We start from the raw sequence: 13,767 nt of genomic DNA on the forward strand, positions 1-13,767 counted from the left end.
CCTCGCACGAACCCCTCAGCCGGGGAGGGCCGGGTGGAGCGGGGGTGCCGCTGCCGCCCCGTCCCGCCCCGCCGGGCCCGGGCGGCCGCCGGCTCCGCCATGCCCGGAACACAAACAAACACCGCGCTCGGGGGCGGAGCGAAGCGGCTCCCACCATTTTGGGGCCGGGGGAGCCCAGCAGGCAGCTGGGTTCCCCAGCCCGTCCCGTCCCGCCTCGTCCCGCCGGGGGCGGGCAGGGCTGTCCCCGCGGCGGGGCCGGGGGGCGCGGAGCCCAGCGAGGCCCCACGGCTGCTCCCCGGGCCCGGCGGGGAGGGGTGAGAGGAGGAGCCAGGGCGGCCCGTGCGACAAAGCCCAGTGCGCAGGGAGCTGGTGACCGGGAAGCAGAACCGCGCCGGGCAGACGCGGGGCGGGCGGACCCACCGGAGCCCGCTGCCCCACGGGGGGTGGGAGGCCCGTCCTGCCGCCCCCCCCGCTCGGGGGTCGGGGCGGCTGCGGAGCGGAGCGGGAGGCGGCCGGGCTGCTGCTGCTAAGCCGCTTAGGGCCGGGGCTGGCATGAGCCTCCCCGGCGGGGCGGCTGCGGGCTGCGCGCTGCGGCGGAGAGGCTGAGGGCGCGGATCCGCCGCCGGAGCGGGAGGAGGCGGAGGGGGGGCCACGCTCCCCCCGGGAAGATGGGGAACTGCCTCAAGTCCCCCACCTCGGATGACATCTCGCTGCTCCACGAGTCCCAGTCGGACAGAGCTAGCTACGGAGACGGGGCTGAGCCGGATCAGGAGCCGCCGCCGCCATATCAGGTAGGGGAGGGGGCGGCAGCGGGGCCGGGGGCAGCGGGGCCCCGCACGTAGCGCGGGGGAAGCCGCTTTGTCTTGGCCGGTGCCGGCGCTCCGGGCGGGCGGGAGGCGCGGTGCCGCCGGCGGGGCGGGGGGTGGAGGGCAGGGGCCGCCCGGCCGGTGCCGCGTCCTTTGTTGCCGCCGGCGGTGACATCACCGTCTGGCGCGGGGACGCTCCGGGACGGGGACCGCGGGCCCTGCCCGGGCTTTGTCCGGGCCCGCTCGCACCGCTCCCGTATTTTTAGCAGCATCTGATCCCCGCTAAGTAACTCCCCCAGCGCAAGGGATCCTGTTTCCCTCCGCCCTGTGGGGCACCGGCGGGGAAGTGTTTCTCATTGTTCGGTGGGGGTCTTGTTTTTTTTCTGTCTCTGAGAGAATCTGTTAATTTACATCTTGATGACGAATCAGGGGGAAAGAAGGAAAAGGCCGGGTATTTGCTGTGATGGCTTTTCTGCCAGCGGAGGATAACGCCGATGTGCAGGGGGGATGGCGTTGGTGTGAAAACCTGCGCTTGGCCGCCTCTGGAAGGGATGGACACGGAAAGAGAACCTGAACTTGGGGTTGCACTTTTCTGCTCCCGGAGATCTCCGCCCCTGCCTACAGAACTGTGTATCGACCTAAACAAGCGGTCTGTAGCACTGAAAAATGAAAAGGAAAACCATCCAGCGATAGACCTGCACATTCTATTCAAGTTTTGAAAGTATTTTCCTATCTGGGATAATAGCATACATTCCAGAGGAATCTGTAGAAACGGCAGCCGAGACACACATTCTGGGGAGGGGGAGGTGACTTGAGGAGAGCTATATGTTTTCTAGGATGGGAGTCATTCCCTAATTGCAGACCCTGATGTATAATTAACAAAATTGCAGGAAGTATTTAACCGGACAGGCGTGTAATCTACAAATGCTTTAGCAAGTTCAAGAATTCCAGCCTGGTAGGAGCCTCATAAGTGTTGAAGAGAAGCCCTACACGTAGCAGCCCTTGCTGGTGCCCTGAAGCTGCACTGATGTTTCTTGGCAGTGTGTGCCTGATTGTTTTGTTTGGGTGTGAAAACTGAATGTCACAATACATGCCATGATATGAATTTTTTTTATTTTTTTTTTCTGATTTCTGAGATGTGGCTGCTGAAGTCCAGTAAATAGAAAGTGCTTGGTGGCAGATGAAGTTTTTTAAAGGTTGTGTTGTTCTAAATTAAGCCTTCCATGGTCAATGAGATTTAGAAATGCATTGTACTTTTGTCAAATCAGCATAAAAAAGTTTAACTGTGCAATTTATTGCATTTTTATTTGTGGCTCTAGAAAGACTTGTGGAGGTTTTTTACTTCTTGTTCTTCCCTTTGAAAGCAACCTGTTAGCCCTTGTAAGAGTCACCAATCAGATATATGCCTTATGCAGGCCTTCTAGTGTGGATGTTGGTGTAGATAACCACTCTTCCTCAGTTGTCAGAGGTTTTAAATTTTTTTTTCTTGATGAAGAACTTGTCTGTAAGTGTGGATGGTTGACTGAGAACATGACAGACAGTAAAATAAATGAACCCACAGGTGTCTATTATCGAGTAAGTGTATTCATAGCAAACCTTCCCTCAGCTGAAGAGCTGTGCAGCATCAGGTGATGTGCCCACAGGCGTTTGGCTGTGTCAAACATCACTGTCTGTCCTGAAAGCTCCTCCACTGATCCTGGCAGCTCCTAAAGATTCACCTTAGGGTATCCTTTAGCGTCTCTTAGTCAAAATCAAAGCTACTCTTCCCACAGATTTCAAACCACAATGGTTTGTGACTTTAAAAAAAAATAGGCCTTAGCTACAATATTATGCTGCATTTTATGCACTTTGAGGTTGAGGGAATTTATAATTTTAAGTTAATGTTTACAAGATAGACAAAGCTCTAAATATGAACAATTGCTGATGCTCCAGTATTTGTTTTTGTACTAGAGATAGGTCACTCATTTTAACTTTCTAGGGGCAGCTTAGAGTTAGTGTTACAAATGGGAAGATTGTGCCCTTGTTCCTGGTAATCACTTTCTTAAGTAATGTCTTAACCAGAGTTAGTGTATAATGTGTAGACATTAGGAATGAAAGCAAGGAAGGGGATAAAATAAGTTTGAAAACTTACTTGTGGCAGCTAGCCTTGAGAAACTGGAAGGTAAACAGTTTTAAAGCTGAAATTTCAGCTGCAAGTGGACATATTTTAGAAGAGAGTAAAATCTGATGTGTCTGTTGCTCTTGGGTTTGCACTTTGTCAACTTTCTGAATAGCTCTTGCAAGGCATGCAAACTAAGGGAAGGAGGTTTGTTGGGGGAAGATACACAATTGTAGGAGAAGACTTCTGTGTTAATTTGGCATTTAAAGTACTTTTTCATGTTCTTACAGGATTGTGGCATTCATGTGGGACTCTTGTTATGCCATGATTTTTATTTGCCTATCGATTTCCAACTGCAAAATGTACCCCCAGTAAAAATTGCAGTACAGCATGTCAAATTCCTTTGATCAGTGAGTGCTATTAAGCTGGCTGTGTAAAATCCTACATTCAAAAGTGAGGTTGAGAATTGGATTGACAGTGTGGAAAGTTATAATAATGGGAATAGAATAACTTCCACTGAGAGGGTCTGCAAATACCTGTCTCTTGGTTCCTGTGACAGTAGCTGCTACCAGCTGCTGCAGAAAGGCCTCAGAGAGGAAGCATCATTTTCATTTTAAACAGGTATCTGAATTAATGAGAAAGTGTCCCATTAAAGCATCAGATATTTTCCACTGCATTGAGCTTAACCACTAACATGAGAAATAATGAAAACACACTAAAAAAGAATGTGTTTTGATGGCAGGGAGGAAGGAAGTGATTTCAAGAGTGGACCAACATTTTCATAGACACGCTAATTTTGAATGCCTCCATTTTAGGACCCAGAAATTACAACTGCTTTTCTAAGTGTTAAGAACATGCAGCTCCATATTTAACCAGGGAATCTGTGATTAGGAAGGAGTTAGCTTTGGTTTTGTTTTTTTTTCTCAGGTCCTCAAAATTGAGTATGCTTTCAAGTTTGTTTTCTTTTTTGGTGTATGACTTCTTCACCATCTGTTGGCAGTATGCCTTCTGCTGTTTTTCCGTACAAGTTCACTGGGTTTTTTTCAGTTTCTCTTACTTCTGGTAGTTCTTTTCAAAGACTTTATTTTGCAGAACAGTTGTGTCCCTTTTCTTAATCCTTGTCTTATATTTCTGTTCTTAAATAATACTTTAATAGCTGTAGGAAATAATTTGCCATTTTATTCAATTTTGGAATTTTTACCCAGTAAAGTACAAAATGCTTTACACATTTTGTCCGTAAGTTTTTTGAAAATATTACTGTGGACAAATACACTGCAGTCTTCTAAAAAAGATACATGACACTTGCTGAATTACCTGAAAGCATGAGAAATAAGCACAAGATCTTGGTGTTGATTCTAACCACATAAAAACTCATTTGATATGTTGACCTGACAGACAGACTAATAAAATATTTTACCCTGTTACCTGAAGAGCTCCAGAGCACCCTCTGGTTCTTCATACCACCTTGTGTTGTCTTACAGGCCCAGATAAAATGTTTCAGTAGATCTAGTGGATTTATTTTTTTTTTTATTCGGAGGGATTAATTTTAAACCTTTTGGCCTGGATACTGATTTGATTTGGCTGTAGGCACAAAATGAGACGAGAGATCACAAACATGAGCTTAACCCAGTGCTGTGCTCCCGTAATCCTCCAAAAGCTGTTGAGGACAGCAGGTTTTGAAAGTGTAATTTAGGATGTCTCATGGCTTCTCTTAAAACTGAGGTTGCTGCAATGGCCTCCTTGGGCCTCCTCTGAGCTGAGTGTCACCTGTACACAGTGTACACATCCTCGTCCCTCTGGTTTGGGTGCTTCATTCTAGCTGTTCCCAGTTCAGGGAGGTGGCACATCAGCCTGTCCTGGCTGTGCCATAGACCAGTGAGGAGCACAGCACAGTAGGTGCAGCCCTGGAGGTGCTGAAGAAGTTTGAACAGTCAGAGAATCTTCTTGAAAGAGTCCACTGCATTTCTGTGTGAACCTTGCCCTGTGGATGGGAGTGTTGGATGTTTTTTGCTCAAGAGAGAAACCAAGCCTTTGTTACACTCCCCTCATGCTCACTTTCCTCGTGACTTAAGTAATTGTTACATTGGTGTTCTGATGCTATCTTTTCAAAGGTATGGTAATTAATATAATTAAATATTACTAGCCAAATTAATTCTGATCTAGGAGTTGCACCCATTTATAGAAATGGCTGAACAAAAATTCCCTTGGGCCCCAATAGAAATTATCATCTGCAAGTGTGTGTATTGTACAAGAAAAACTGAGGTAGTGTAACAGGGGAGGGATTGTGCAAAGCTGGAACTCTTGGTCTGTGTTGGAACACTATGAAAGGGGGAAAGATGAAGTGGAAAATGTTACATACAGAAAGCTATCCATGAAAAAAAGCAAACCAACTAGTAGGGTTACTTTCATAGAAGAGAAAGCAATATATTTTAAAGTTGCATATGCATGTCTTGCCCTTTTTTCTGCTTGTCCTCCACATCTTGGTGATGATGTGTGTATATTATGGTTGAACTTGTGGATGTGAACTGAAATATCACTCCAGTCCATAATTCCTTAGTCTGGTGGAAACTTCAAAGGGCTTCAAACCCTTTGTTTTTGTTGCAGTGTTGCTGGTTGGTGCCTTCTGGCAACAGTGCCTGAGGTGAAGATCAGCTGCAGTGAGGAGGGAAAGTGGTGGAGGAGCTGAAGTTGAGAGTTTGCTGCATGGATAAGAAATGGTAGCATAGCCAGTGATGTTTGATGCTTCTCCTCAAGGACGAGATTGCTCGAGGGACCTTATGTAATTCATTCTCAGACATGAAGAAGTGTTTTAGTAGCTTTCTGGAATAACATTTTATCTGTGAAAGACCAAGCATTAAGTGATAGTCACTCCTGAAAAATAGTTATGATACAATTTAGACCTGCATTCATAAAAGCTGTAAGTATTCCATGTTTTATGCTGCAGTTCTGGTATAGCATATGTATGGGCAAAGCAATAAGCCTTTATTTAATATCAGGATAGGGCTACACAGTTCATTTCCCATGCATAATACAAATACATGTATTATTGAATGTCATTATAGTAGCATTCAAGATTATTTGGTTAGTGAACAATATACCATGACACTTCTTATTCTTCCACAGCTGAAGAATTTAGCAAGTTGTCTAGAGAATTGTGTTGCTGGTTATGGGTTCTAGGTGAAAAGTTTCCTGAGTGTGCCCAAGTCTAAACTTCCTTTCTAGACAACAGTTAGAAAAAACCTGCACCTGTATTTCCTGTCTCAATGAATATTGGTTTCAGCATAGACACTGGCTGTCTTTCATTTTGCTGGTGGAGCAGAGGGAGAAGAGAGAAGGGAACACAGACCAGAAAGTAAAGAATACCAGATGGTATCACAGAGTTAGGTAACTTCTATCTTGAAAATACCCATTCATAAACAGTTTAAATTAATATTTTAATTAATATTGGTTGAATGTTGTAATGCTTAATCTGCTTAAAATAGATTTTAAACTATAGTTGGTTAAAAATGTGTTAGGCATGGCTAGAGGTAGCGGGAAGAGTATGCTGATGTTTGAGTTATCTGTGTTACCCTTACTTATAAAATTAGAGCTGGTTTCTAGATTCACTGTTGTTGAGTTGGCAGTTGTTAAGGATCTGTTCCTAACCACTCTGTCCAGAAGATTTTCCAAGGGGAATTCTGAAAAGAAGAGAATATGCTTATAATCACATTTAACAGCATTGCTTTCTGCTTCACACGGATTTCTGCAAGAAGTGTCTTAAGTTGGATCAAGATACTCTGCAGAGTCTGTCCCTGTCTGCCTGTGTCCCAGTTCATCACTTCAACAAAGGAGGGAGGCTCAGCTTAATGAGCACTTCTGCAGACCCTGTTAATGGCTGTAGTCAAACTGGTTGCAGAATGTCAGGCGAAGAAACTAAAAATAACACCTCTTGCTTGTGGCAGACTTGTGTCTTCCAGTCTTTGTGCTTGTCCTTATTTCTGCCTCCCCATATGCACAAAGTGAAACCTATTTGTATTTTGGAGGAGTAATAGTCTGTGGAATAGACTAAACCAAATCAGCCATGACTTTTCTATGAGCTAATGAAACAGTTCCTCAGAGACTGAAGAGTTACAAAATGAGCAGGTTTTTAGAGATGTCATGGTTGAGTAATAATAAAACCTTTTCAGGGGAAAAAGCTGAAGAGTCACTGTTCTCTTGACTCTGAAAGGCAAAGCAAGCTTCAATTTTGATTTGCACCACAAGAAAAATTGGCTCTGACATTATGAAGGTCTCAGAAGCAGAGCCTTGTCTTGCTCCCTGAAGGTAGGATATGTTTTTGTAGAAGATGCTGTCTTGTCCTGCCCGCCTCTTGAGGGACAGCCATAGCAGTGACCTGCCCCAGCTGAGCTAGAGTTGTGTAACTTCTTGCTGGGTAAAAGTGCACTTCAACCAAAAAAATTCCCAGCCCCAAGACTAAGCAAAATGCACCCAAAAACCCCACTCTAGCAGCCCTAGGATAAGCTATCCTCTTCCTTATTTAATGTCTTCTGTTCTGTTTGTAACTTTAGCAAGCCACTTAACTGGTCTGTGCTTTAGTTTCTTCACTGTAAAATGAGGAGTGAAGGAGTAATAAAGTTTATCTTTATTGTGGGCATGCTTAGTAATTTAATTCAAGTTTGTAAAGGGTTCAATGGTAATTTGATTTTAATAAAATAATGCTCCTCTATTACAAAAGGAACCTCTGCAGAAATTTATGACAAACCTGATGCTGTAGAGAGGGAGCTTTATCAGAAGATCTGTTTAACGCAGTAGATAAGTCTCCTAAAATCTGTTTTGGAATCTGATAGTTCAGCATTTATTTGGCAGCCTGCATTCCAGATGCTTGATTAGTAGGAATGAAGAGTCTGTGGAGATGGTAATAAGAAATCTTTCCTAATCAGGGTGATGAATCTTTGCTATGTGGGAAGATCATGCATTCTTTTGGACAAGCCAACCCAAACATGCAATACCACCCTCCCTAAAATCTAGGACCACCATGCATTTAGGAAGCTCTTCTGTTTCCCGTATGTACCTCGGGTTCTGTGCTGTGATCAGCTGTTGCTGGCTGTACATCTGGAGTCAGTTTCTGACCCACGGAAAATAAACCACTTTTATGTTTTGAAGAGATAATGATCTGTGGAATGGACTAAAGCAAATCAGCCTTGACTTTCCTATGAACTAATGAAACAATTTCCAAGAGACCGAACAGTTACAGAGAGCGATTATTTTATTTACCAGCCCCTCCATAGGAATCTGCCAACCACTCTGTTTCTCATCAGTGAAGAAGAAAGTCAGAATGCCGGTGGCATAAAAGCTGCTGGGCCAGGATCCACACACGGTGACACGGACAAAGAGCAGATGCGTGCAGCAACTGGAGGAGGAGATAAAAGAACCATCCTTCAACCGCAGTTGCGTCAACCAAATCACAACCAGCTGGGTTATTGCACTGGGCATTTCTGCTGATCCACCACAACGCTCACGCATGCTCTGTGCGTGTTTGCACGCACACGTACCCTCTGTCAAAGGCTGGGCTGATTTTTGAGCCTTCTTGTCCTCCCTCTGTTTTTAGCCATTGGTTTAGTTGAGGGAAGATGTAGACCTGAGGTGCCCAGGGAAGGACTGAAGCTGTTGGAAGGATGAGAGAAACTGTGACTCAGGAAATTTGGTTCCTCCCTTAGTCCCAGCATGCAGCAATGAATTTGCACACTGTTATCCTTGCAATAATGAAACCTGTTTCCCTCCATTGTATTTTGGACACTGGAGTGGCCTCTAACCTGCTTTTTGCTCAGAGGGAGCAATTTGTATTTCTAGAGGCAAGGTTCAGGAGCATGCATGTAGTGCCCTGCCCTCCAAGGCCAAAAGCTCATGCAGGTTCAACTTCACCCCCAGTCAAAGACAAGTCTCAGCTGGCTGACAGGGCTGAGTTTCCCAGGGCTTGGGACCATAGCTAGCCCACATGCCAGTAGAGTTTGGACTGCTGAGAGAGGTCCTAGGAGCATCAAGGAAACGCCTGCTTTATGACTAATAAAATTTAATGAAGCTGCTTGACTATCCAGTTGTAAGCAAAAAATGAGTCAGTCTGTGTTGGTTTGGACCAAAGCAAGGAATTGACCATCTTGCAGCCATGATTAAAACCATTACGTGTACCACATGCCACCAGTTTCTAATCTGTCATGGCAAAACTGCTTTAAAATAAAAAATCAGAATAGAATATATGCCACAAATATGTTTTAACATAACTGCTCTCCATGTATAAATAGCTCTGTGCAGACTGTAAGGTATCCCTGTAGTTCTCACTACTTTCACTCTGTGTGGCTCTCCAGATGATTTGGGTACAAGCTCTAGCCAGAAGGAAATGGAGCAATATTTCTCTGTATTTATTCCCATAAGATGTATCTTGGTAGCAGGGATACAAATCTCTAACAACTCAGTGTGTGAGCTTTACAGAATTGGATGAGGTTGGGTGCTCTTGCCCTTTCTGTTTCAGAGCTGTGGGAGGCTTATTTAAGAGATCAAAGTGCATCAGATTCCATTATTTCAGTATCTATGGGACAGTATAATGCATGAATACTCTGGGACGATGCCTGTGTCTGACTTTTATTCATCACTGTAATTAAAGCCAGAAACAGAGCTTCTTCTGTGCAGTGAACGTTAATCACAGTGTTTTATTAATACAGTTGTCGAAATCTTTAATTCAGACATCATATAATTTTGCAGTATAGATTAAGACTAGTATTTATTTTGCCTGAATACATTAATTTTATTTAAAGTTCAGAAAGAGAAGAGGTTGCTCTCAGGTTTTGGACAAATGAGTGCAAGCATTGCTTGACTGCAGACGTACCAAACTGCTAAACTGGTTTGGTCTGTACTGTTGCTTAACAAAAAGCAGTGAACTGCTGTATTCAGTGGAAAATATATAAAAGGCTCAGCAAACTAGTGCTCTAAATTCAGTTTTAGTTAAGACACTGAAATTAATATTTTAACATCTGTAGACTTTATTTTATGCTCTGTAGTAATACTTGCTTAATTGCCATTGCCAGTTTCTGATGTTTTGGGATTTCCCTTGGTTGTTTTCTGTTTAAATATTATGATTTTTATTGCAGTTGCATCCATATATCTTCAGTTTAGCTTATGAAATATGACTAAGATGTTGCTTTAGTGTCTGCTTCACGGAGTTCTTTAATGTTGCATCTATATATTTGGAGACCTTGAGGCAGTTGTGGATTGTCCCGTGGAGAATGGTGTCCTTGAAAGTATATTACTATTCTTGGAAGGGAACAGAATCAGTTTTAAAAATTCAAGCACAAATACTTAACTTTAAATTAACTGTTAATTCTTTTCTTGGTTAATGCTTTTTCACCTCTCGGCTCCTGGCTCTCTGTGTCTCTGTGGGCTGTTTTGATTGTGCTCATATGAGCTAATGAAATCCCCTAATACTGAAGTACAGGCCCACAACTCTACTTGACAGTTTTTAGGGATCTGCTGATTGGAAGCTGGTGAGGAACACTGAGGTAGTGTTGCACTGAGGTTTGTCCCGAGCTGAGGAAACTCTTCCTGCCCTGGTGTCCCACTTCTTTAGCTGATGGCACCTTCATGTTGCTGCAGTGGCTGAGCTGGCCAGGTGCCCCAGTGGCTGGGCTGGGTTAGATGGTGGCTCTTCGCTCAAACCTGAGTGAGATGCTTGGTTATTCTCCCACCTGCCTTCAACTGGAGGTGGGAATGTGGTATTTAATCTATTGGAGGGGATTCATATGATAGCTCACCTGGAGCTGTGCTGGGTTGTGTGTAATCATTCCAGCCATCTGTAGGAATCACAAACGAGGTGCAGGGAGGATTTTACATTGTCTGAATATATAAAAACTCCCTGAAATTTCTGTGACCTGAAGTTGTATTTGCTTTACTTTATGGCTAAACTACTGAAAGTGAGTTTACCAAAAAATGCTCATTCCTTCTGTAAATGTAGTGGGTTTCTCAGTTCAAAGTAGATGGAGTCAGGTATTCAAAGAGAAGTGTTTAATGGCAAGTTATGTTTTTAAAAGTCCTTTAGGAAACATAAAAATACTATCCACACAAAATTTCATGCTCTAGGTAATCTTTTATCTCCTCTAGAAACTGTATTCTTGTTCAATGAGTAACCTGGTTTTTCCTGCCTCCCAGAAGAAGCAAGATGACCTAGATGTAGAGCTTCCTGGGGAAAAGTTCACCCTATATATAGCATCTCCTGAAGTGTCTTTATGTAGCTGTCATTTACTCTGAGCTGATGAGCTGAAAGAGGAAAGAGCTGAAGTTTTAGGCTGAGGTAGGAAAGAAGGGTGTTTTATCCCTCCTTTTTTGGGGGGATCTATCTTAAGCTCATGTCACTGACTGGACTACAGCCAGGTGAAGGCCAGGTGTCCCAGCCTCCAGCTGTAACACTGAATTTCATGTCTCTGTGTCTCCTCAATGTGCTGAGGCTGAGAAATGACCAACTACCTCTGTTAAAGTAGTGGATTGGATCCTGCCTTTGTGCCAGCAGGAGTTTCTGCACAGGACTCTGAATGTGATACCCTGGGGTCAGTGTGTTCTTTGCTCCGGTCAGATCATGCAGATGGAGACCCTTCCAAGCAACCCTGCTGGCACAGTGGTGTTTTTACTGGAAAGTAAAAACTGGGAAAATGGTAGTAACAACTACATGACAGATGCTACCAAGCAGGCTGTTGGTGTTGAGGGATCAGGCAAGTGTTGCCACCTCAGGGTGATGAGTCAAATGGTGAAGTGTACTGCAGGCTGAGGGAAATCTGCCTGTCCTTTTGTCAGCATAAGGCTTTTTTTTAGATACAGGAGAGTTTATCTGAGTGCATCAGCAACCTGAGTGATTTGGACTTCTGGGGAGCCTTTCTGGGGAGAGAAGGGTATTTTTCAAGTCCCTACAGAGAGTGCCACTGCCTAAGGATACCACATACTTCTCTCCTGGGGCCCTCACGCTTGGGCCAGTGGCACTGGAACCCATCGGTGTTCCTGTGGTGGGCTGTGTACACCTCTGGCATGTGGAGAAAGCAGCAGCTGTGTTCATTTGACTTGATGGCAGGATCCTGCTCCAGAGCTTGAAAATAATGACTTCAACAGGCCCAGCTCAGGAATGAACACAGCCAGGGACCAAGGAGAGGCTCAGAGGTTCTCTGTGTTCAGCAGACCCCTGGCTAAAACCAGGCAAAAATGTGGTGTGCCTTGTACTCAGTGTTGTATGTATAGATGTTTCGGGGACAAGGAGGTCTGATCTAACCCTCCACTGCTGCCAAAAAGGGATTGTTTCACTTTTCCTTCCTGTTTTCCACATGGAGCCCTGTTCTCTGCAATCACTCCATGGTGGCTCTGGTGCTTGGTGGGTCAGCTCATACATTCAAGTGTCTGAAATGGGTTGTCTTATTCTTCCTCTGGGCAGATTAGTGAAATGAACTGACTTCCTGGTGAAGACTTGATTTATCAGCACTTTTTGCCACCTATAGATTGCATTTTACTTAGGGATATGTATGGGAAGATCTAGAGGTGTCACGTATTAGATGAGTGCTATTACTACCAAGTATTAGAGAAGTTTTGACTTTTCCATGTTGAAATAAAGGCTATACTTGGACTTTACTGTGTACCAGAGCATGCACAGGATGAGTATCTGATACTGGTTTGGGCTGTGAGTGCATTTGGGAATGGTCTGTGCGTGAAATGCAGTTTAAAGTTGCCATTTTTAACTTCAGCAGGGAGGTGATTTCAGTTGAAGGGATTTTACTGCTTAAGGACAAATGTCTGATGTGGACAAAGCCTTAATTCTTTATTTATTAAATGTCATCTTTCTGGTTTAAAAAAAAAACCAAAAAACAGGAAAAAAAAATAATCTAAGTTTGTCTACCACAACCACCTTTAAAGATTCTTGAGTGCTTTTCTTTGCTATTTTTCTCTCTAAAGAAGGTTCATTAACAGTTCATGAGTAGGCTTGGTAAGTGCAGGAGTGTCTGAAGACTTTGACAGCCTGTTCATATTGTGCAGCAGACTGTGATGTCCCTTGGGACACAACTGACCCCAGTAACATCATTGATCTGCTTCGTGGGTGCTGCTCTGCCTCTTTCTTCACACGAGCCTTCCAGTTATGACTCCATGGATGGTTTCCAAACTCTGAATGTTGCTTGGCAAGCTTTGTCACTGCTGTTAGGAGTTTGATTACCTTTGTGCATATGTATGTAAGGACTGCCAGTGTCTGTGGCTTTTAATAAAACAACCTCCCTGTTGTCTAAAATGTTTAGAATTAAGAAATTATGTAAGTGTGCAAGAGCAGGAGCTAGGCTGGCTGCCTCAATTTGACTGTCTTATTTTATATGTTGTGTCTCCTTATTCTAGTTTGGCATCTCTCAGAGGAGGCCACTGGCTTCCTCTTGAAGCCAGTCTTACTTAAGGCAAATAAAGGGACAAAACCAAGTTTCAGAAAATAAATTTGAGAAGCAAATCTTGCTGCTTCTTCATGCATCCACTCATGCAGCATTACCAATTCTTCTTGCTGGAGTAGTGCTGTGCTCTTATGTAGCTCAATCACCCTTTCTGAGTTCAGAACTAGGAACACTGAATACAAGCATTAAGTACGATCTTTACAGTTTTTTTGCATCTCATTAGCTATGTTGGGTCAGTTTTTGGCTTGGAAACCTACCAAAAAAGCCCTCAAAACCACAGGAGATGGGGCTGCTGGGGCAGAGAGGACATCCTTCCTTGTTGGTCACATTCCACATTGCCAGGGCTGTGGGGCACAGCAGAAATAATTTTCTGAATGAGACCACTAAGGTTCCTTGGATTATTTCACAGAATATGCTGGCCAGGTTTCAGTTT

General features: G+C 44.2%; 1 protein-coding gene and 1 long non-coding RNA gene across 2 annotated transcripts in view; one reads left to right on the plus strand and one right to left on the minus strand.

The window, feature by feature from the left end:
- LOC107208100 overlaps nucleotides 1-213 on the minus strand; it is a 31,902-nt gene extending 31,689 nt beyond the window's left edge. The window contains exon 1 of the long non-coding RNA XR_001523078.3: nucleotides 2-213. This is a non-coding gene — a long non-coding RNA (uncharacterized LOC107208100). The remainder of the gene's footprint in view (nucleotide 1) is intronic.
- Nucleotides 214-282: 69 nt separating this feature from the next.
- The window catches only part of RNF11 (ring finger protein 11), a 31,047-nt gene continuing 17,562 nt past the window's right edge, over nucleotides 283-13,767 (plus strand). The window contains exon 1 of the mRNA XM_015636067.3: nucleotides 283-791. Coding sequence (XP_015491553.1) covers nucleotides 669-791 — 123 coding nt within the window. The 5' untranslated portion in view covers nucleotides 283-668. The remainder of the gene's footprint in view (nucleotides 792-13,767) is intronic.

This window comes from Parus major, chromosome 8, assembly GCF_001522545.3.
Source record: "Parus major isolate Abel chromosome 8, Parus_major1.1, whole genome shotgun sequence".
Classification (NCBI taxonomy): domain Eukaryota; kingdom Metazoa; phylum Chordata; class Aves; order Passeriformes; family Paridae; genus Parus; species Parus major.